The sequence below is a fragment of the Amblyomma maculatum genome, chromosome 2 (genome assembly GCF_055883805.1).
Source record: "Amblyomma maculatum isolate TAMU_Amacu chromosome 2, ASM5588380v1, whole genome shotgun sequence".
Taxonomy (NCBI): Eukaryota; Metazoa; Arthropoda; class Arachnida; order Ixodida; family Ixodidae; genus Amblyomma; species Amblyomma maculatum.
In genome coordinates, this window is record NC_139345.1 from 3,443,747 (window position 1) to 3,468,569 (window position 24,823).

Here is a 24,823-nt window from a genome sequence, read left to right on the forward strand (position 1 = left end):
GTTACCCTTACTTTGCTCGCTGGAAGCCTACAGCTGCATATCAGGTTTCAACTTTACTAATTCTCCTTCCTACGACGAAAACTACTTCTGAGGAAAGAATAGACGATATTCGAAATGCGCAACGCCATCTCTTAGCCCTCCGAGAACTACGCCCGCCATGTTGGCTCGGTCAACGAAATGAAACCGCTGCCCTGTGCCAGGTAAACACAGCTACGCTTCGGGTGAAAAATGAAGTCCGGATGCAATGTTGCGCTGCGCTATTCACTCTTTGAGAATACTGAAATTCGCGTGAGAACCAGACACGTATCAGCCTTGCGTTTATTATTTTTTTACTAAACGCGAAAGCTCACCAAACGCTTTGCGATCTATCACATGTAGACGCGCCACCCAACACACAGAGGTTACTTCCTGCGCTGTTTTTCTAGAAACCTTTGCAGGCTGTTGTTATCTGCGAATAAAAGAAGACACGGCGCCTTTTCCTTCCTGTGAATCAATTAAAAAAATAAAAGAGGAGCCAACTTACATGCTAACTCTCCGGTAGAGCGTATTTGCCTGATCGGATGTAAACACACTGAATCGTTTTTTTTTTTTTTTTTTTTTTTTTTTTTGTTTTTTTTTTTTTTTTTAGCCGGCATACGCCGATGCTGCTCAAGCTCGCAGTCCGGCCACAAATAGGCATTCATTTACTGGCAAATCGGGTCCATATGGTCTCAGTGAGCTCCAGCCAGAAACCTCGATTGGTCACGTCTTGCGCTATTAGGTGCACTCATATCAGCGCGCCGATTCATTCTTTGTTCGCTACGTGTTCAATGCAAAAAAACTAATGTGCGGCATTTTTTTTTCTGACTTTCTACGATCGGTATTCACTCTGTTCATGTTAGTTCAAAGAATGGTTATGACGTATTTTATTGTGCGCACCTGACTCGAGAAACGGGATTTAAAGTACTGAAAACGCTTCAAGCCGTCCAATTTCATTACTCTTGCGGCAAGCGGCGACGACCTGCTCCTCAACAAAGCCATACACGCTTTGTACAACCAGGTAGTCAGCAAATAAATCAAATCATGCAGACTTCATACCTGCACACACGATGTAGCCCAAACAGCAACTTCCATACGCTAATTGGTTCAGCGTGCTTTTCATGATAGTAGGGAAGGTCGCTACAATATCACAACTAGATATTAAATCAAACAAACAACTGCAGCCATTGCTATAAAGATTTAAATAATATCCACCTGGGCGTAGAATTAAGCCAAACAGCACTAACCATCATATCAAACTCGCCGATCTCTGTAACGGTGACGATGAAAAGTCGATGTGCACCGCGCATGTTGTACTTAAAGATATATTACCGCTACGCAGCTCGTCGATGCCCACGAATGCTTGTAATGCAGTGCACGCGGTCCCGCACACGAAAGTATGCCACAAAAGTTACTCCGGACAACCACAGGTTCACGCATCGTAAAATGATCGCTTACTACCTTACCAGAATTTTGGTCCACTTCACAATAAGCAGGGATGATAATGCGCAAAGATTTTACGCGCGATAATGCATACGATAAGGCGCAAAGTTTTTACTCTGTGTCGATTCCTGCCATCGTCAACAAGAAACTTCGAGCTAAACAGAAGAGGCGGGTAGAGAAAGCATGCTGGCGCTCAACAAAGAAGTGAAGGGGCCTGCATTCGGTGAAAGATAAGCTGTACAAACAGCGCTGCGGCTCAAACATGACTCTGAAAATTCTTATCAAGAAATTCGTGACAGTATCCCCGCTATCAAGAAAGCACTCACAGCTGACGACATGCCTAACGACGCGACCTCTCGACTGAGCCAAGATGGAGACCGGAAGCTGCAGACGAACGCGGCAATCGGTGAGGCCGTTGCCTCCTCTGAGTACTATTGGGCTTCTTGGGTCTTGAGCTCTTTGGTACCTGTAGCCATGTTTGATCAAAATTACTGCCGATTCTACATGTTGACCATGCAGCTACTAAGTGCCCGCTCAGAATTTTAATTTTGTTAAACACTAGGAGGTAACCAAGCTGAAATTTACTAATAACTCAGATTAGTAACAATATCATTCTGTTCCGCTTTTTTGACAATTCCGTGCACTGTATTTTGCAGGTCCGTTCTCAAGGGAGAGTCTCTGATTCTAGCTCATCGGGGAAGCGTCGAGACACGTGAGGTAAGCTACTTGTGCCATTGTACGGGATTTCAGGTTGTCTTGCCAGAGTACCACTGAGCGACCAACGAGATGGTATCTCTGAAAAACAAACCAGGTCAGAAAACATTCAGGGGCCAGCGGGCATGGCAGTCACAGGGGGCCTTCATGCAACCTGAAATTTCTCGGTGGTCTTTGCGATTTCAGGTTCCATGAAGCGCTCCTGGACTTGCCAGCCCGGACGGCCCGATCTAGTGCGCATCCTTGGAGGTAAAGGCTCGCACAGTGTATCGCTCTTACCAAACCAAAGCGATGACAGTCACACAAATCTTCCTTCCTACGACACAATACACTTCAGATCTATACGTGATGAAGGAGAAAACAGCTCGAGCAGGCGTGGTATACAACAAAATAAAGATCGAGCATGAACTCGCGAACTAGCTCCGTCAAGCAAAGCAGCAATGGGGGCTAGTTGGTTTACCGTTTCAAGAATTTTCGCGCTACGATATACACAGGTATCTGTGTATATCGTAGCGCGAAAACTCTTGAAAAGCTCCGTCACACTTTAATAGTATATTACCCTTTGCTAGCAGCTCCAAAACACTGAGCTCGCAACTGTTCTGCTATCATCTCCTTTTTTAGTGGCTGTGAGAATATTTCAATTTCCGTCGGCTTCTCACGTCGGTAACACGTATCTAGTTGCAGCGGAATTCCGGGTGCGCCTTGTTAGAGATCGACGTCGAAATAAAGATTGAAAAACTGCAATTTTCAAAAGCTTACGACTAGTAACATATTTCTTCCGGTCGATAGAAAAGCAATACCCTGCGATCGGACGTAACCAGTCAGAATACCTGAACGAACGTGCGTCTTATTTGGTGGATGCGAGACATGCTGTGGCGGCCATTGATTACGCGTTGTGGCGTGTCATCGGGGCGCAGCAACTGTGCAACCTGTCGGCCGAGGCTCTGGCAGTGATGGACGACACCGTGAACCTGGTGGTCCAGATGCAACAGGGCGCCGGCGGCGACCGAGCCGTCTACATGGCTGATGGCATCTCGCTGTGGTACTCACGCGTCGACGTGGCTCAGATGCGCCGCAGGAGCCGCCAGTACGTCAAGCCAAGGATCATGCTCACCTACGACAAGACAATTTACGGCTTCTCCAAGGCGTTATCCGTTGTCGTGAGTCTCTTTCGCTATGCGCTTGACGAGGTGGCGACCGCCAGTCATGACTCTGCCGCACGTTTGAGATCTTTATCACTCTAGAAGCGAAGCTCCTCTTGAGCCGTTGAATTGCTTGGTTTCATCATTTGCAACGGCACTAGGAAAGTACTAGTACGAAAATGTGGCACTCTTATCTGCCCTGATTCTGGAATTTAATAGATGTTTGTAACGAAGTGCCACGCGACCTGCAGCGTTCCGGCGAACTGCTGAGCGCTAAAATGAGTTGCAGGACGCCACAGATACTTTACGGTCTTTTTACTAACCTCTCGAAACTGATCACTGTCTTGACCAGATTTTGACGTGGAGTTTCGTAACTGGCAGTGCCAAATAACATTGCTCCTGTCTGCTCTTAATACTGTCGTAAAAATGGAACAAAGCCCGCTTATGCACCGCTATAAGCTGATTCCTGGGGCCATAGGGGGCGTCACAGCGTGCCGCCGTCCAGACACTGCCCGCAAGTCACGATGTAGTGTGAAGCACGCAAGCCAGACAAGAAAAAAATATGGCTCATTTCATAGGTATGAAACTTAATCGGTGCATCTGACATTGCCGCTCTGGTCAGTTATCAGTGCAGGGTCTCCAAAAGACGTGTCGATAACAGTGGGACCTTTCGCTTTTCCTTAATTCTTTCAGCACTTAGTGCGCGTTACATGGAGTACATTGTACATGTATTTTTAATCCCTGGCTTCAGAGAAACCTCACCGTATGGTATGAGAATTCGGAGTCTATTGAACCTCAGCAGGACAGCACCTCCGACATTTGAAGAACAGCTGGACTTATTCAGCCTCCTACATTTTCTTGCTGCCCATTCATGCCATATGTGCGCGCATGAAACTGTCAACAAAGACTGTACAAACTGTACAACTGTGCAAGCACTTCACTGATGTCTTAAGAAAGACATCAGGACAGACCAACGGCGCCATGCCTGTCAGTCACCTCTGCTCAGAGCATAAGGAATATGCGCGCGCAGTCTTTGTGACTTTTTCAAGGTACATTAATCAGCGAACAAGGGTTGATGGTTGCAGTCATTGTATTTTAGTCATTGATATTATTTTTGTATTTTAGGGCTTTAGCTCTGTTGCGTTTATTTGCTAGATTCGCGTTATTCCTTTATTGCTGCGCCTAGTACCTCATGAGTTCCACAGATGACGCCACGTACTCGTACGCAGCATTTTCACTGCGCTGCACAACAAACATCGTCTTCATTATCGTGTCAAGGTACTAGGCCACTATGATATCGCCGCACCCGATCACGCCTCGTGCAAGACTGCAAAACACTACCGCGATATGCAGTGAACATCGTCGTCTAGTGAGGTTCCCTTTTCGCCGCTCCTTCATTTAACGTAGGTAAATACGCGGTACACATACACCATTTCGCAAAAGACAGAGACCGCAACCATGACAGACAGTCTGGCGAGACTATCAGTCAACGAGAAGCCAGACCAGCCCGTTGCCGAGATGCTTACCAAGCGCGGAAGCGAGCCATGACCGAAGCAGCAGCAGCGACTGCGGCTACGGCCAATGGCTAACGCTCGTGAAACTTGGTTCAAGGATAGTTCTCACTAGTTTTTTTTACAAGCATTCGGTATATTGAGGCAATACATCTTTTTATTCTCTACCCAAGTCTTTTTCGTTAACATTGATTTTCTCCGCCCGCGTTTTTTTTTTCCCTTCGTCTGCAGGTGGCGTGGCTAAAAACGCGTGGAAGTTCCGTCTCAAACTTAACGGGCGGAATGCGTTATTCAGAGCAGTTTTCTCACGCGACGTACGGACTAACGCGGTAGCCCAACTAGCCGAGCACGTTTAATGCCGAATAGCATTCGGACGCCTATCGCATCTGAATACCGAAATATCGCTTATTCCAAAGAATGCACTGCGTGTACATGTGTGCATGCGCCTGTGTGTGTGTGTGTGTGTGTGTGTGTGTGTGTGTGTGTGTGTGTGTGTGTGTGTGTGTGTGTGTGTGTGTGTGTGTGTGTGTGTGCGTGTGCGTGTGCGTGTGCGTGTGCGTGTGCGTGCGTGCGTGCGTGCGTGCGTGCGTGCGTGCGTGTGTGTGTGTGTGTGTGTGTGTGTGTGTGTGTGTGTGTGTGTGTGTGTGTGTGTGTGTGTGTGTGTGTGTGTGTGTGTGTGTGTGTGTGTGTGTGTGTGTGTGTGTGTGTGTGAGAGAGAGAGAGAGAGAAGGGGGTTAGCAGCCTATCAGAGATGTTAAAGTATTACCATAAGAAAACAATGCAGTCTTCCATCAATTGCACGGCTGCTTAATTGTCATTGAAGTGCAAATAAAGGTTTTCGAAAAATATACGGAGATAATATTCGAGCATGGATATAAAGAAATCTGATGTGCACGGCCGTAAGGAGTCTTTCCTGTGTACTGGTAGTAAAGCTATCAGTTCTGGTTAGTTGATCCAGCTATGGAGCAAACTTCATCAAAAGCTGGATGACCTGGTGCTGATGGTGATTTCTATCCCGTAGTGTGTTCCAACGGTCTCTATAGAACAACACCGATCTGTGACGTAAACGCGACGCGGTGGCGCTTCTGTCGCCAGGCTGGGCCGGTTGGGGGTGAAAACGAGGCTTGGCGCCCATAGGAATACATGGACCCGAAAAGTTTCAGAGCAATTTTATAATTTCACGGCGCACCTATGATCTCGTTATTCGGTACAGAGCAACCATGAACATCCTAGAACAAATCACAAAAGTATGAAATCTCATTAACGAGGCGAAGTATTTTTAAAATACCGCGAAACGTATGCGGGTGCGTTTACTTGTGTTTTTATGGGTCGCCCTCCCAACTCGCACCCCCATACGTCTCGCGGTGTTTTAAAGATACTTTGCCTCGGTCATGAGATTTCATGCTTTCACGATCTGTTCTAGGATGTTCACGGTTACTTTGCACCGAATAAGGACATCATAGGTGTCTCGTGAAATTAAAAAACTGCTTAGAAATATTTCGGTTCCATGTATTCCTATGGGCGCTAACCCTATTTTTCACCCCCAGTCGGCTGCGACGCCGCGAGCGCCCGCCTCCTTTGTTTGTAAACCCGGTGTTGGTTTATAACCTTCCAAGAGACTACATAGCGCTAGCCTCTTGTATTGATTTTTACACACGTATATCTCGCAGTGAGCCACACAGAGTTGCGAGGTGGACGATGAACAAACTTTGCAGCCTAAAGGTGCAGACGCGGTGGCATGTTGGAGGGCCCTCGTGTGCCATATCAACAGGGTCCTTCCGGATGCTTAATTCTTTTTTTTTTATCATTCTTTTTTGTGGCTCTGGACTAAGGGCCCACTTACGTTAGCTTTGTTTTTGTCTTAATTAAATAAAGTTTATTCACTCACTCACTCAAGTCCTGTAACATAGTATACAAGATGGGCTAGCAAATAAACTATGCGGCAAGATCCATGTCATCCAGCATTCCACAACATTCGCTCTTGTGCTTAGAAATATCTTGTCCTTATCATATCAGATAGACGGTTTGAATACACGTGCGCTACTGATCGAGAAGTAAGAAATTTGAAATTAGTCATGAATTATCCTTTCTTGCAGGTTTGTAGTAGTGAAACGATTCTTGCACGGTCCTTGTTATGGCGATGAAAGCCACACGAGGCATGCTTGCATTTTTTGCACTTCACTGTGCTCTCCCCGCCCCTTTTCTTCGGCCAGGTGGCAGTGTACCAGAAAAATCCCTACCATTGCGCCACTATTTTTGGACCGATCACTACCGACGTGGTGCGGCCGTACGTAAGGGATGAGGCCACTGGAATGCGCATTCGCGGCACGTCCGACCGAAGGCGGACCATGCAGGTGGCCCTACAGCCGGAAGGTAAGCGATGCTGCTTGCACGTAGGCGGCGGTTCTAACCCTCCCCCGTGGAGTAGACAGTATACGCCGTAATGTACACCTGAAGTAGTAAACGGAGAATACCTACAGCGGCATGACACGATAGACCACATCGGTGTCTCCCTCCGTGGAATCGATTGCAGCTAGTATCTCCATGTGTGTTTAGGTATCTTAGGTGCCACCGTGTCACGTGACATTTTATCCACGGAAAATGCCGCTGCTAAGTTTTTAACCATTCGAAAGATGTGCATGAAACAAATAATGATGCGAAGGGGAAAACGCAAAGTGCGTTTAAAAAAACCTTGACCTCCTTGAACGACGAGGCCTGCATTAGTCTCTTGTGTACCCTTGTGCCACATTTAGAAAAGAAAGATGACTAATTCTGTCCCGAATACGAGCAACGCGCTTCCATGCAGTCCTGACGGAGAGTCGAGCATTTTCTCTTTATTTCCGTGTCAGATTGATCTCGAGCTCTTCCGACAAACCAAACGCAAAAGGCTCCTCTTATTGAAAAGCCTATTTAAAAAGTACTTTGGATCTTATTACTTCGCTTTGCCTTCCGACTGTTTACTTAGTGCTAAAATGGTGTAAAGTTTGCGGCAAAATCGTTTCGTTTGCACTTGGTCCTTTACAAGGGTTTTTATCTGGAAGCACGCACATACTTAATCCTCTTCCGCAGCTTTGCCCCTTGGCACGTCTGCGTGCAATGTAGGCCTGACAAAAGAAGTGCTTGACTGTGATCTGTACTGCCCTTTCATAGGCCATATTTCACTTAAAGCATACTTGCAATAAGCCGCTTCCCTTAATCAAAGTGTGCGATCTACAGGAACAATAACCGCAGCAATGCGCTCAGAGGGGTTTCGTATACGACGCTCCCGCACACTGCCCCGTTCTCTAAAGCTGCATCCATTCGCCCGCACCGCAGCCACTCAAGGCGAGGACTCAATGGCACAGCTCACCGCTAGCACCATGATGATCGTCAAGTTCAAGGTGCCCAAGAGCGACGGCGCCATCGTGGTCAAAATTCACCCAGAGTTCGTCAAGTACTTCTTCATGGTAGGTACACCGCAACGACTTTCGATGGCGCCATTTTTTGTTTCTCATTTTTACAGCACACTGCTTGTGTCGACGCAGGCGTTCGTGCACAAGGGCTCGGAGCCAAACACCAAGGATCTGTCGCAGAGTCAGATGTACATCCTTCACCCGCTCGCCAGTTTCGTCGTCATCATTGCCGAGGACTACCGCGCGCGAGAGGGTGACGAAATGTTCGTAACGTTCGTGCCCCTGGTTGAACGCTCGGTCAAGGCCCTGGGCTTCAAGGACGTCAAGTACCCCTTCTGGCATCGAAGTGACATGAGCATCTGGTACGCGGTGTCGGCTATGCACTGGTACTGCGTGAACAAGAGCCCCGACGGAAGCTCTTTGGGTTCCAACGAAGGATGTACGGTGAGACTCAGTCGGTCCGTTTTCAACATTCCTCCTTTTCGCTTTCTTTTACTGCGCACTACTGATTCCCTGCCGCTACAAGTCCTTCAGTTTCAAGCTACAAAAAGTCTTATACAACAAAAAATCTCCTGCTTAGTCCTAAGAAATGTAATTGTTCGCACAGCTTGTTCTGTGCAAAAAATGATATAGAACTGCCCGTAGCATTTCATTCAAAACATTGTCTCTTTCACAAGCGGTGCATCATGTTACAGTTTTGCAATCTAATGGCGCTAATTTTATCATTTGATCAGTAGCAAATTCTACTGTAATCAATTTGAGGCATTATAGGAGTGGTTACAAAGTGATCAGGATACATAATAGGCATGTTGTACAAGTTGCGCATGGTAGCAACTGTCGAAGCGAGCCATCAGGGTCATTCTCTGCCTCAACTGTGCATGGGATGAGAGCTACGTATGGAATAGGATGAAAAGTTATTAAGGCGCGTGTTTCGGTGGTTTACTGCCACTTGAGTTACGCTTTATTAATCCTGGTCGCGTACAAGAGAGCTGCTTCCTGTAGCTTATGGATGTTTGCTCTGGGAAAGCAATTGTTCACTACCACCGCAGTTCTCGAACGTGAGCCGGCTTGGCGAAATCATCTGCGAGTGCCATCAGAACGCAACTGCCATTGCCGGCGTGTCGACCAAGGTGTCCTTCACCACGCATCTCAAACCTTTGGAGAACGTCTCGACTGAGGCCGGAGGCAGGGGCGAGAAGCAAGAACCCAACTTCTACTTCCTGCAGTACCTCATTCCCATTCTTCTGGCGGCGCTGTGGGTCAACTTCGTAGTGCTCTTCTATTGGACGATGAAAATCGCTGAGATAGATGAGCAGACGGTACGTGTCACGACCGTGTCCGCATTCTTTCGCAACGAAACATTCTCCGAACGATATTTATTTCCATCGTGAGATATATGTAGAAAGCATATATCTACAAATAGAGGTTTTCAACACCAAACACAATTGTTTCATGCGTGATAGATTTTCCCTAATATACACATGAACTTCGTACAGAAGTACTTACGACTTTGCAAATTTATTTCACGTTGATGGAACGTAACTGCGTCAGTAGTGAACACCCTATTTAGCCAGAGGTGTCTTAGATTACCTAATTATCAATCCAAAGCAGCACCAACGATCGCGTAATAGAAGCGCGTGTGACCAAATGAGGGCACTGTTTTATAGCATCCGATGCCAGGTGGAATTGATAAGTGTTTTTAATACACTGGGAACTGTGTTCTGGAAAAAGTCATTACGAACGCACTCGCTGTCTTCCTACATTTAATATTTTGCAGTAAGGCACCTTTTAAAGCACGAATAGAGATGTAAGTGAAGTGAGAGCAGTCGTCGTACACGTTGAGTGCTAAGAGAAAAATAAGCATCAAGAATCCTAGAATATGTCTTCCGTAACTGCTGACAGCTTTCTATAGATGAAGGCTGCCCTCAATGAACAGTGATTGATCTCTACACAGGGAGCGACCGCAATAGCACCCGAAAACAAGCCTGGAAACAAGGAGGTCTACACACTCATATTCCAAACAAGCTACGTGCAGGTAAGCATGCATTGTCTCGCCGCACTCCTTCGTTCATTTGCGTGTTTCACAGACTGACGCACCGCCACGCGATGAAAGGGGTACCTTCCTCCATGACGGCCAACGTTACCGAGAAAGAGAGAGAGAGGGGGCGGGGGGGGGGGGGGGGTAGAAAGAGCGGAGCTTAGACGTCTTGTTTTCATGTATCCTCTGTATTCATAGACGAACTGGTAATAATTCTCCGTCAGGTGTGCTTGGGAGCGTCACGTCTGCTTTTATGCGCGGATAGCTCACCTGCAGCATACAGTGAAGTACCGTCCGCGAGAGGAACGTTTCATCCTCCACTAATTATGTCCTCTTAGACACTCCGTAGTGAGATCGCTTTGTGCCAGCACCTCTATCTGTCCGCCATGAAATGTGCCATGCACGCAGTACGCCGAGACAACGGCCAAGATCCAGGTGGAGCTTCACGGAACCGAGGGCACGTCGGGGAAATTCACATTGCGCGACCCGCACTGCAACCCGTACTTCTTGCTGGCCGGCAGCACCAACGGCCTGCTGCTCACCACCGCGCAGACGCTAGGCAACATCATCGTACTCAGCATCTTCTCCGACAGCGAGGGCACCCGACCCAGTTGGTCAGTGCATAGCCGTTCGACCTGTTCGTATACAGACAGACTATATCGAGGACATGTGCATGTCCAGCAACTGAAAGCAAGTCGAACAGTATATGCATTGCTTGTGCCTCGAACTTTCGGTTCACCACCCTATCATGTCAGGTGGCTGCTACATTTAGCAACGCTGGTTGCAAGCTCAATATTGTAGCAACGAACACTGCTAGCTACATAACCTCATTTTCACACGCTAGTGGCAGCAGAAAAGTACGCCAATACATAAGTAGTCGTGTGCACTTATTAATATAGTTTTGCTGTGCATCATAGTTTCATCTATCATCATCATCAGCAGCAGCAGCAGCCTGATTATACCCACTGCAGGGCGAAGGCCTCTCCCATATCTCTCCACTTAACCCGGTTCTGTGCTAGCTGCATCCACTTGACCCCTGCGAACTTCTTAATCTCATCCGCCCACCTAACTTTCTGCCGCCCCCTGCTACGCTTTCCTTCCCTTGGAATCCAGTTTGTTACCCTCAGCGACCATCGGTTATCCTCTCTTCGCACTACATGTCCTGCCCATGTCCATTTCTTCTTCTTAATTTCCACTAGAATGTCGTTAACTTGAGTTATTTCTCTGACCCACTCTGCACGCTTTCTATCTCTTAATGTTACCCCTACCATTTTTCGTTCCATAGCCCTCTGGGTTGTCCTCAACTTAAGTAGAACTCTCTTGGTTAGCCTCCACGTTTCAGCCCCATAGGTGAGTACAGGCAAGATGCAACTGTTGTATACTTTCTCTTGAGCGATACCGGTAAGCTGCTAGTCATAATCTGCGAGTGCTTGCCAAATGCGCTCCATCCCAATCTTATTCTTCTTGTTATTTCCTTTTCATGGTCCGGATCTGCGGTTACTACCTGTCCTAAGTAGATATATTCGCCTACTACTTCCAGTATTTCGCTACCTAATGTAAACTCCTGTTCCTTCCCGAGGCTGTTGAACATTACCTTAGTCTTCTGCATATTGGTTTTCAAGCCTACCTTTCTAATTTTCCTGTCTAGGTCATCAATCATTATTTGCAGTTCATCTCCCGAGTTGCTTAGCAAGGCAATGTCATCAGCAAATCGCAGATTACTGAGGTATTCTCCATCTACCCTTATCCCTAACTGCTCCCATTCCAAGTCTCTGAATACTTCCTCTAAACAAGCTGTGAATAGTGCTGGGGAGATTGTGTCTCCTTACCTAACACCTTTCTTTATGGGAATTTTGTTACTTTCTTTATGCAGAACTATGGTTGCTGTGCAGCCACTATATATATCTTCCAGCACTTTCACGTACGGCTCGTCTACCCCCTGATTTCGCAATGCCTGCATCACCGCCGAGGTTTCAACTGAGTCAAATGCTTTTTCGTAATCAATGAATGAAGTTTCATCTATGGCACATAGCAAATAAAACTCGTTACTTTGTTCGCAACGCAACTCGGCCTCTGCTAGATAGCGGTCTTTAATTGGAGAGAGATCGATAGAAAACTTAATTACGCTTCCAAGCTCAGTGTGGGTTGAGCGTGAAGTTTTACGCGCTGAGATGGATTACATGTATGAATATTTTAATTTTAGCTTGTTTAAACACACTGAGTAGCCACGTGGAGCCCACCATAAATGGCCTACGATACTGCAGGCACTTGAAGAAGGTAGACGTGTTCCACGAGGGTACTCCAGAGAAGTTCCTCTTCGTGGTGGACAAGTGGTTGCGCTTCCAGGACCAAGACCACGCCGACATCCTGCCTTTCGTTGAGGGCCACGGAAAGAAACTGTCCATCATGTTCCAGCTCACTTTCCCCAGGTATACCATAACATTCATTATGCTCGTTCATCACACGCAGCAATTCGGATGACGAAATGATACGATTGAGTTTCACTTATCGATTGCCATGGCTGCACCGGACAGCTCTATCTTAGCATAAAGCATGCGGTTACGACGGCTTAGATCACAGCATCTCACTGTTCATCGAGCAATTTGAATGTCGGGACTAAAACGACCTTCTTGGCGCCTCTTTATCTGGAGATTAGGAAGCAGAAGCTTGAAGGAATGAAAGCTCGGCAATCAGTTTTTTTTTTTTTTTCGCAGTTATTTTTCAGCAGACTCGACTCTATTAGGGACGACAGCGCGTATTGCTACCTCTTACCGCTTACCCGTACGCCGTCACTGCACATGGCCCGAACGCTTTATTTCACGCACATGGCCGGTACTTGGAGCAATATGATGACCTCAGGGCTGTCCGCGCGTGCGCAGTGGTGGCACGCGGTACGCAGTAAGCGGTAGCAGGAGGAGAAGGAGGGTATGTAGCTGTATGCCGAAGACAAGGAGGTTATATATGGAACTTGGTTGAAAGCCTCTGCTGCAAACAGATTCAGCGTTCTCAATTATGCCATTATGTCATTAACCATTTGCGTGGCACTCGACAACTTTCATATTCAGGCCTGAGTGTTTAGAGTGATATTTGAAATCTTGATTAGTTAATGTTGACTAATTTTTCAAGTAAGAGGAAAAAGATAATACTAGCCTATACTCCAGGTAAATCGTCAAGCATTCGCTTGATTTCTTATTTGGAGAAAACATAGGTGTCTTTGTTAAATCGGTCCCTCTAACTGGGACAACCTTTATGGTCAAGAATGATTCGATGCGGCTTCTTTAATCAGTTATCTGTTGCGATTCCTGCGCTGTTAATTTTCACCAGCAACTATTTTCCTCTCCGCCGAAAAGCTATCGTCTGTTCGGTCCTCTTCATGAGCATGCGTGCCTCTGGCAGGCGGTGGTTGGCAGACGACATGGACGGCCGCTGAGTGGTCGACACATTGTGTGACGTCATGGGACTACGTGCCATAGCCCAATTAAGCTATCGTCTGTTCGGTCCTCTTCATGAGCATGCGTGCCTCTGGCAGGCGGTGGTTGGCAGACGACATGGACGGCCGCTGAGTGGTCGACACATTGTGTGACGTCATGGGACTACGTGCCATAGCCCAATTGGCAGGAGTTGTCAATTTGGGCAGTTCTTTTGCAATGGAAATCGAACTTATTAGAACACTAGAAATCCCATGCAACTACGTTCATACGGTTTGCTTAAAGCGGGACTACTATTCTATTCGTGTCACTCCTGCCAACTTGGCCAGCGTGCATTTTAAGATATATCAATTCAAATTCGCCCGCTCAGATCAAGCAAAACAATAGTAACTCAACATGAACTATAGAGGAAGAAAATAAATCGAGAGAGGCCATTTTCCTTTTTTTTTTTTTTTCAAGCCGGACGTGGGGGCTCCTCCTCGTCCGCACTAGCGCCGCAATGATCAGAGCGAGCAGATGACGACCTCGCGCTGCGCCGGACCGTTGTCGGCCGTCGCGGGCTTCCAAAACAACTGACGACGTAACGTTGAATGAACTAAACGCATCGAAATGAAGGAAAACGCTCATTGTATGCTTCAAAAACCTTGCGTCACCCTCGAAACGCAACCTTTGCATAAAAATGTGAAAATTAAAATAATGTGAGATTAAGAAGTTTGCGAGGGTCAAGTGTGGGTGCAGCTAGCACAGGACCGAGCTAATTACAACAATATGTGAAAGCCCGTTGCCCTGCAGTAGATAAAGGCCGGCTGATCATTATGTGAAAATATCAGCAGCTGCACTTAAGACATTTCGCACGTGCACGCGCTGGAGGAAAAGGTAGGGTTGTATTGTACGGAGACGAAGCTGAAGCTCAATAAATGTCTATTCGATTTTGCTTGCACTGGGTGCACTCCTCTAAATGTGCTATAGCGGTACCAATCGTTGACGTGAACGAGCAGCGCCGTTCTTTTAGTGCATGTGTAGACGCTACACTTGCGTGCGACGGCAGTTTCCATAACGAGTACACCTCTGTTCACCCTGGAAACGCTATGGCCATTGCTAAGCTGCCTTAGACCTGCCGAACACGGAAAGTTTGACTGCGATGACAAGTTCGATGATGCGGACAATGTGGCTACTCGTATACTTGGTGGTCGGTATGTCGCTTGCGTGTCTGGGCCCGAGCGCACGGTGTATGTTGGCGTCACGAGTATGAGTCGTGTTCAGATTGCCTAGAGTGACGTTTGACTGGTTCAGTGCTAATAAATTCAGGGTTCCGGTCTTCAGTCCATATGGATTGCTACTGCTGAATAGACGTGTCTCATGAGGCGATGTACAGTCGTGAGCAAAAGTGGTATACAACACTCAGCCGGTGACGGAGCTCGGGAAAACTGCATCTACATGCCATCTAGTGACAGTGACAGCGACAGTGGCACATGCATGTGGATAAAATGGGGCACCACTATTATTGTCTCGATTCCAGACAGCTATTGCTAAGTAGCCTTGCAATGCAGTTTTGCCGAGCTCTACCACCGGCTGAGTGTTGGATACCCCTTTTACTCATGACTGTACATCGGCTCACAAACGTTGGTGTACTTCGAAGGCGACAAGTTTGATGTCGCAGAGTCGTCTAACTCAGAGCTATTGGATCATACAAGTTGGGAAGCTTCGCTTCAAGATGTGACTAGTTTTTCTATGCATTTTTCGGGTGTCTATGTATTGTCGCGCCATCTAGAAGCGGCAATAGAAGCTTTCTGTATACTGCCTTCATTGCCTTTTGAAAATCACAATTTTATTTCTTCTTTTCCATCTTTATTAAATCTATGACAGTCATCTCTAAGAATTTTCGATACTGCATGTATTCAACTAATTTTGTTCTTCGTGTGGTCGCGCATATATCAACAATCTGAAAGTTTGCAACTTAGACGAAGTTCCTTTAATGGTCGCGGACGCCGCAATTATTCGTATACAGTCGAATTTTGACCAATCAAAACCGTCGTTTTTTTATACATGGAACCTATGGGAAGCTTCGCAACTGGTAGTATTAAAGAGTTCTGGTCTAGCTGAACACGCTTGCGTGTTTCACTACTTCATTCAGCGGCAGTCGTAAACTGGCTGAGCAATGCGGAAATGTCTCGCATCAACTTTCTGTTCGTAGCGGACCGCGAACCGCAGCTACCTGTCTGCGGTGGATATAAGGCCAACGCCACAAAATATGATACCGCAAAAATAACAAAAAGAGAAAAATAGGACAATGCGACGACGCCATATCTTTCGATCGTGGCCACCAAACATGTTGCCTCAGCTGCATAACACCGCTTCTAACCATCAAAAATGCGTTAATCGCCAGCATGTAAGTGCCATAACTACCATCCGTGTAACCATTCGTGTTGAACCGTCCGTGTTCATAAGGAGACGGACTTCACAAACTCCTCCAAAATGATATGCAGCATCACCTGCTCTTGGTCGAGCGGCACGTATCCCATTCTGCACTTTTTCTGAAACTTCTTCCGGAGTGAGCGCACAATGGACGCGAGCTTGTTCAGATTTAGTTCCTGCACCCTGACAAAACGAGGAGAGAAATCCTGAGTGCATGTGTGGCCCTGGAAAGACAAGGACGGCAGTGCTGCACTCCTTGAACTGGTGCAGTTGATTTGACTATAACGAAAACACCTTGGGCATGACGTTCCTCGAGCCGTCTTGGAGAAATTCGAACCACGGAACACGGGCTAGTCAAATGCAGGTACACACATTCACATGCAGGCACACAAATGCACATTCGTGTCCGGTCATCCTAACGCACGCGCCTTTTTCGCAACACGACACATCCATCGCGATGGTGTATTCGGCACTAGCTCTATTACGGGCTTATGAACAAATAGAGTTTGTCGAATTTACACCGGTGTCCTGGTGCCGAGGGTGACAACTTGTTTTTCGAATAGATGTTTGCTGAGCATTTTACTGAAATAAGTAATTGTTTTATTGGGAACGTTAAGGCTTATGCAATGCAGTCAGTGCATAACAAAATTAGTAAAGTTCAATTTATCATAGGTATTCACTTAGTGATAACCCGTTGCTCACAACTCCGGGCGAGTGGCAACTGGGCGGCGGCTTCTGTTGCGCGCAGAGTGTTCCGGTTGTGCCACCTGCTGGTGAGCGTGTTCGCTTGGCCCAGCGGTAGCCGCTACACACGGCTGCAGCGCCTCGTCACCATCCTCTTTCTGGGTGTGCTCACGATGTTCATGGCCATGCTGCTGCGCGGTTTCCACCCGATTATCGGCGAACCGGAGCCCGGATTCGCCAAGGAGGCCGAGCGCGGATGCATCATCGCCGCCGTGGTGTTCTTGGCAGGGGTCGTCCTGCAGATCCTGTTCACGTGAGTGCACGCGTTGACTGCCAACTTGCGGACGGTCAATGCACAATTCTTCGGTGAAGGAGACAGCAGCGCTAAACGGGCAACGGTATAGATTGATGAAACGAGAGCCTGCCATCGTTTCGCATCGAGCTGGCGTTGCCATGCTCGCCTTCCGGCCGAACATAATGTAATCCAGGTAAGACTGAAACACGCACACCGAACGGTGGACGCTCCGAAAATGTGGCATATGTGACCAAGCGTTACTTGAAGTCACGTAGCGTGTGTGTGTGTGTGTGTGTGTGTGTGTGTGTGTGTGTGTGTGTGTGTGTGTGTGTGTGTGTGTGTGTGTGTGTGTGTGTGTGTGTGTGTGTGTGTGTGTGTGTGTGTGTGTGTGTGTGTGTGTGTGTGTGTGTGTGTGTGTGTGTGTGTGTGTGTGTGTGTGTGTGTGTGTGTGTGTGTGTGTGTGTGTGTGTGTGTGTGTGTGTGTGTGTGTGTGTGTGTGTGTGTGTGTGTGTGTGTGTGTGTGTGTGTGTGTGTGTGTGTGTGTGTGTGTGTGTGTGTGTGTGTGTGTGTGTGTGAAGAAGCGCGAGAGGACTTCGACTACTGACTATCTCAACTTACTCGACTATTATCTCCCGTGGCAGTTTTTCTGGCAGTAAGTACTGAGCGAACTTAAAGCGATCTCGATCCTCAACCGAAAAGCGGTTAGCCCAAATGCATTTTCACAAATTTCGCCCACTGGCAGAGGCGCGTTGCATGGTACAGGTTTTGATTTTCTAAACCCTAAACCCATCGAATGCACATCATCGTGCAGGTTCTCGAAGCAGATGCCGCCAGAGAAAGTGCGGCTGGCCTCCCGCGACAGCCACGCCGAAGCAGCCAAGACGGCGCGCGTCCTCACCAGCACCAAGTACACGCACTACACCCGCAACCCGGAGATCAGGATCAGCTACGAGATGCCCGAGTACCGCGACGAGAGTGCTGCTGCCATTTCCAAAGACGCCAGGTAATCAGTCCTTCCTGGTGCACTGTTTCTCGTCATGCTGTTGCAAAGGCTAACGAGTGATTCTTTTTTATTGTTTGCAGGTTTATGTTTTAAAAACTATGCGAGATACTTCGGTGTGGTCTGTGAAGGGGGGTTGTGCGGCAAGGTGGACGCTATGTACGTTATACAGCTTACTGATATACAATACGTTTAATTAATTATTTATCTTGTCCTTTTTGCAAGGGGCAATGTCATGTTGCGAAATTGGAGGCAGTGAACATCTAAGGTAAACCCCATTTTAAATTTTTTTGAATTGGCAAAGTGGCTTCAAATATCGGACGTCAGAAATACGTATCTAAAAGCTAGCTCGTTGAGTTGGATTTCACGAACAGCACTGCATGTGGCATAATCGCTAAAATCAAGTTAGCACCTTCAGCATTATCAGAAACACAAAATATGCCTGTATTGGGCGCCATTTTATAATTTTAGTATACATCTTGAAACCGCGCAAAAGGACAAGGGATGAGTATAAACTAACAGGACAAAGATCGGATTTCAACTAGTTTATTACAACGGTGTGTCACATTTATACATTCATCGCAATCACACTGTAACCTAACAAACGATCATCGCGTAACACTTGTGCGCAAGCGTGTACGGGACATCATGCTATCCAAATATCCAGATATGCAAACTCTTTATATCAGACAAGTTGACTGATGTTTTCCGGGCACACGAGCCGAATTCCTCCTTAATTCAGTAGGCCTCATACACTTGTCTACTTAACTTGGACGCGAACTTTTTCAAGATTGTCATCTCGCGGAGCCGAGGCGTGCAACCATGGCAGTGGCGACAATGGACAGCCACATGCCCTCCCCCCGCCAATGCGTCTACTCTTGCGTGGTGCTCCTGAAGTCTGACGCTTATGTAACGTCAAGTTTGTCCAATGTAGCTTTTACCACAGGACAGGGGTATTCGGTATACGACCCCACTTTTGCAGGGGACAAATCTGTCTGCGTGCTTTATACTACATTCTTCCTTCCTTGTGCCTTCCCTGCACCTTATTGCATAGGCCGGCCAGTTTCTGGGGTGCGGTGAAGACCAGCGGCGCGTAACCTTTCAGAGCCACTTTTTTCAAGCGATGCGAGATTTTGTGGAAATATGAGATGACAACAGGTCCCTTTCGTTGCCCTTCTTCCCTGCGGCGGTGCACAGGTATGCCCCTCGCTTCACTGGCAAAGGCCTAGTTGAAGTCCGCGCTTTGTCCTGTGAATTTGTTCTGGTCCCTTGTCTTTTGCCGCGTTTTCAAGATATGCTAATACAAGCAACCAACTAGCCCCCCTCTCTCTATATTATACTTGACATTTTAGAAATGGGCAATTCGTAAAAGGCAATGAAACGAGCTTTCAGTTGCGTATCTTTGATGTCTGATATATTGAACTATATTGCCGATTAACAAAATTAAAAAAAAAAAGGAACCTCTTTTCATCTTGATGGCTTTCAATTTCACAATATTCCCCTTAAGATCAGATATAAGAAAGTTAATTGGTAATTTTTTGAATTAATCGTCAATACTCAGTTACAAGTCGAGAATGCAGAGGTAAGGTACTCATCAAAGGAGGCTTTCTAGCCAATGGCTTAAGTTCTCAACGCTGGTCACACACCCAGGAGGGGACGTCAGCCTTTGTCCATGTCTCCAAAGGCTGAGGAGCTTCTTTTTTCCTTTCTCCTAGGAAATGAACACTATCGGCAATACAAGGACTTTGTTGTCACCCACGAGACGGGAAAAATTCCGATGTACCTGCTGAGAGGTTCCTCTCTATTCTGCGTCTGCCGTTGGATGGAGAGCTTTCTTCGAGGAATCTCAAATTAAAGCTTATTCCCCATCTAGCAATACATATCGTATTGTAGAAATTGTAGAAAAAAGCTGCCTCTGGACTGCGTTGCGAGTCTACAGTCATAATGATTAGCAGAGAAGCAGCACAGAAGTTTATACAATTTTACATCAAGGAAACATCGCAGAATACATGAAACAGCAAAATATACACATAAGTAAACTAAACCACGTTGTTCAAAAACATGGTGAGGCTATCGACGTGAACAGGAAAATAAATCGAAATTAAAATGGAGATAAATATTCAGAAGAGATGGAGAAAGTGTATTGAAGGAGTTCTTTACCAAGGTTTATTCGAAGTGTCGGCATTGTTCACTCTTCGCCATGTCTTGCTGGATAGACTGAATCTTTTTTTTTTTAGTTCGGCTAAATTCCTAAGATTTGTACTATTATTCCAGATTTCTGTTTTGAAAGTTACACTAAAGAGATATTTAAAAGATTATATTCTTTATTCACTCTGGAAAGACTGAAGAACGATGCACTTGGATGTCGGTAGGTTGAATTATTAGTAGATGCAGTAATTTTATTCTCTAACTGGCAGTAGTTTAAATGGGAGTTGAATATTGCTTACTATAGCAGCATATTTGTCGTTGCAATAAGGATGTGCTACTTCAGACGGCCTATTACACCAGTGATTAAAGCTATATTTTTAAAGACATAACTGGCATGATTGTCCCATGACATACTGGCCGAAAATATAACCGCGAGGCATTTAAACTCATCCAGTATTTCTACAGAACGCGAGTTTAATATAATATCATCGCGCTATAGGACAACTTTGTTTTTTGGTCTATGTGACAACTTTAGTCTTCGTTGATCAGACCTCAAGCGCTTTCATTCTGGCATATTACACTATTTAATAAGTTCATGAACATTTTCACGTCAAAAAAAAAAAAAAAAAAGACTCGTATCGTTGGCATATATAACAAACCTCTCACTTTAGCTAATGTTGGCAATATCGTTTAGGTAAATATTAAAGAGCAATGACCCTAGCGTACTGCCTTGGGGAACACCGCGCAAGAGCGGCTTCGGTTCAAACATTATACCGTTCATGAATACGGCTTGCTGTCTAAACGATAAGTAGAAATGTAACAGTAATGGGGTTTTCCCCGGATACAACTCGCCATGCATTCTTTTTGTGACTACAATCATTAAGCTCTCTACACAGCGTACACAATGCCCGCCTTGCTGTACAACCCACCTGCACAGACCGCACCTAGGTAACTTAAAATAAAAATCTGGAAACAGTAAACATCCCTGCATAAACTGCGGCCGAAGGCCTTTTGACCTTAAGCGTATTTGCATCAGGTGGCCAGTATATAGGCGGGATTCCTCCCGTTCCAGGGCGAACCTACGTGAACTTACCTAATGCGTGCTGAGTATGTCACTTTAATAATCGCCCAAAAAGGACCAAGCTGCTGCTATTGACAGTGAAGGCACTTATCACTAGAAAAACCCGACATACCCATCAGCATTTATTAACCCCAATTTTTGCCAGAACAAGTGCTCATAAGTACAGTGTTTTTCCCGTGAACAATTGCAAACTGGAATTCTCTCCTCGTTTGTACAATTGATTCGGATGCTTTTATAGAAATGCTGGGAAGCCATTTTAGCCATTTATAGAGCGAACGGGATGCCTGCCTTCAATGTTCCGTTAGACATTGTTTTCATGTGTCTTCGTTTGTTATATCTGTATTTTTATAAAATGCTACTCCTGTCCGTGTCAAATTCTTATCCTGCAGTATGACTAAATGATTATGTTTGGTTTGTGGGGCTTAACGACCCATAGTCATTCAGGCTGTGAGAGACGCCGTAGTTGGGGGTTCCGGAAATATCGACCACTTGGCGTTCTTTAACGTGCACTGGCATCGCACAGCACACGGGCGCCTTGCTTTTCGCCTCCTTCGAAAAGCGGTCGCCGAGGCTGGGAATCGATCCCGCCTCCTTGGGCACAGTAGTAGAGCGCCCTAACTCTTGGACCACCACGGCGAGCAGCAGTATGAATTATTTAATAAATTAATACACTGCTTCCACTTTTTGTAGGCCGCAGTCAGGAGCGAAAATCAACTGTGCACACTCTGGCCAAGCCAAATAGTCGTCTTCCAACCCGCACTTCTTGTACTGCCAACGACATGTATGCGCTGCACTGATTCGACTAGTACCTCCTCATAGGCAGTGACCCTGGCCAAGTCAGTTTATGCTAATAAATCACGCTAATGTAGCTACACTTTCATTCTTACTATTTTATTGAAAAATTTTCTTTTTTTCTCAGCCTAGCATGAATCCTGCGAGATTGTAAATTCTTCACCTTACAATGCGCTTTCACATCGCAATATTAACCCCCCTAAGAGCAACCCGATAGAGGGAACTTGGTTACGCAAATCTGCAATAAATAAGGATGCAACCGGACGCAGTCGCTATGAACGCGAGTGATTAGCTTTGCTATAATCATGACAGTGCAGCAGGAGCACAAAAGCGTCTTTGCCGTCGCATTCCTTGCCATCCTGCATTGTTGCGGCTACACTGCAGCATCATGATTGCAGCAAAGTAGACTACTTACGGGAGGAGGTAGTCACATGATTTAAGCCTGGCTGCGTTTATTTTCAGCTCAACGAAATAGCCAGCAAGTTAATGTCGAGAAAACAGCTAAGTGGGAGTTTTCTAGCATGGCTTGCAACCTCCGCACTGAAATTTTGCAGTAAATCTAAGAATAATGTGTTAAGTTTACTTTCAGTATCTAGCAAATCAGACGTGTTAAATATATGCTGACCTGGCCAAAGCGACATTTTAAAACCCTGCACTAATAAAAATCTTCGAAGGGCACATTATTTTTTTTCCAAACCTTGGTACATCCCACTACGGTGACTGATTAGTTAGGGGCGTTCGACTACTGCGCTAGGAGACTCAGGTTTGATACTGGTCACGGCGGCCGCGTTTCGACGGAGGCGAAAAGCAAGGCGCCCATGTGCTGTACGATGTCACTGTAAGTTAAAAAAAAAAAAAAAGAACCAAGAGGTCAAAGTTATCCGCAGCTTTTCACTATGGCATCTCTCATAGCCTGAGCAGCTTTGAGATGTCTAAAATCACCGTAAACCAAAACTAAACCTTGCTACATGGTAAACGTCCGCTGGGACAGTCTGTATGTATACAAACTGACAGGAAACAAGGCGACGCGGGATTATAAACTAAAGGGTGTCGATTATAAACTTATGGGCGTCTCTGTTTTCTCACTGCAAAAGCTGAGCTAGGTTTCCGTCTAGACAAAACAGCTTTACCTGGAGGCTTCTGAGGTGAACCAGGTTTTGGGTGTTCTTTAGAACACGCCATTAGCCGTCATGTATCTACGTTGGCCTGTTTCTTGCACGATAGTGGCCTAATAAATTTGAGGAGCAGGGGATGGGGGTTATGGCGGCCTTTTGGGGCTTAGCTGATGCCATATGACAAGCAGGCTTTTCAGTGCGATAGCTTCAAGGACCCCGTTTTGCGTCGGCGTTGGGAGCGAAAAATAATGGGCTCTGGCAAGTGGTAGGTGGCTGGTGACATGGCCGAGCGCTGATTCTTCGATTGGCTGTGTGACGTCACGATACCACATGAAGCGGAAAGTTGGGGACAAGAATCAACCTTCTTGAATGCCGATTCATCCACGTTATACTTCTAGGCCATGCAGGCACGTTCTTACGGCTTGATTAAAGCCAGGCATTATACCTATGTCGGGTGGCCGCATACGACCGGTATCTGGACGACGTGGTAACCTAGGACTGTACGCTAATAAGACTGTATGAGATATTCTAGGAGCAAGTTAGAGGCACACACAATCCTCTTATAAGAAGGCACAGTGCTGGCTGCAACGTGGCTTAAATGAAGAGGTTTTCGAAATTGCCGCGGAATCTTGTGGCCGCAGGTCTTTGTCCTTGGCGGATGAGCGCATTGAGGAGGGAGTGCTGCCAACGCCCTTCCTGTACATCGGACTGCTTGTGGCCCTGGTGCTGTCTGTTGTGCTGTCAGGCTTCATGGTGCCCATCGGCCTCAAGTACACCTACAACGCCAATGTGTCGTGGTTCAAGACACTGATCATCGCCATCCTCCTCAACAACATCGTCATCGATGTCATAAAGTCTGTAGGCGTCGCTGGATACGTGGCCAGTCGAAAGAAGAAATAGCAGCTCTGCCCGCCTCGTTCATCACATCACCCTGCCAACTGTGTTAAAACTGATTCCTTTCTCATTATGTGCTCTCTCATGTGTTCATGTGTGCATATGCGAATAAAGGTGGCACATTCCCTTCGCCTTTTCTATCAGGAGCTTACGTGACGCCCTTTGTTGAGTACGGGGCGGAGTAATGTGCATAATTCCAAGAAACTTGCGCGGGATGTTTTCTTGTGCAACGAGGCCGCGGAATGCGCAAAACATGCGCAGCTGGTGTTCTCTTCGGGAGGCATTTGCCCCGAAATTGGCAACTTGGCTGCTGATAATGATGCTGATAACAAAAGGCGTGAGTTTGTATTGATGAAAGGGAACACATGTGTGTAAAGCATGGAACTTAGGAAAATTTCATAGAATTTCGCACACAAACTCTTGTGCAGGGTACCCAGTGGTATTTTTTCGCTGCTGAACCCCATCCAGGTTGTAATACATGACAGGAAGTGTGTGTGTAGGGCTGTGTCGGCTTCGGTTATTTACCAGTTGTAATGAACTTCGAATCGCAAACATCTTGAAAGGAGCCGCGTAGAACCGTCTTAAGCCTGGAAAGCGCTGTGAACTCGGAAACTTATTTTTGAGATGGACGCGCGTCAGCGCTGTTCGGCAGAGTTCCAACGCAGCGGAGAAGCGTTTCGCGACATGTGATGATGCCAAGACATCAATTGCGT

General features: G+C 46.5%; 1 protein-coding gene across 2 annotated transcripts in view; it reads left to right on the top strand.

Annotated features, from left to right (window-relative positions):
* LOC146197851 (uncharacterized) overlaps positions 1-24,239 on the top strand; it is a 40,960-nt gene extending 16,721 nt beyond the window's left edge. For both annotated transcript variants that reach the window (XM_084593105.1, XM_084593106.1), the window contains 12 exons: positions 2,118-2,178; positions 3,093-3,335; positions 7,042-7,201; positions 8,144-8,274; positions 8,353-8,664; positions 9,270-9,539; positions 10,175-10,255; positions 10,667-10,872; positions 12,523-12,687; positions 16,850-17,098; positions 17,892-18,083; positions 23,858-24,239. In XM_084593105.1, coding sequence (XP_084449231.1) covers positions 2,118-2,178; positions 3,093-3,335; positions 7,042-7,201; positions 8,144-8,274; positions 8,353-8,664; positions 9,270-9,539; positions 10,175-10,255; positions 10,667-10,872; positions 12,523-12,687; positions 16,850-17,098; positions 17,892-18,083; positions 23,858-24,116 — 2,329 coding nt within the window. In that variant the 3' untranslated portion in view covers positions 24,117-24,239. The remainder of the gene's footprint in view (positions 1-2,117; positions 2,179-3,092; positions 3,336-7,041; positions 7,202-8,143; positions 8,275-8,352; positions 8,665-9,269; positions 9,540-10,174; positions 10,256-10,666; positions 10,873-12,522; positions 12,688-16,849; positions 17,099-17,891; positions 18,084-23,857) is intronic.
* Positions 24,240-24,823: the final 584 nt, after the last annotated feature.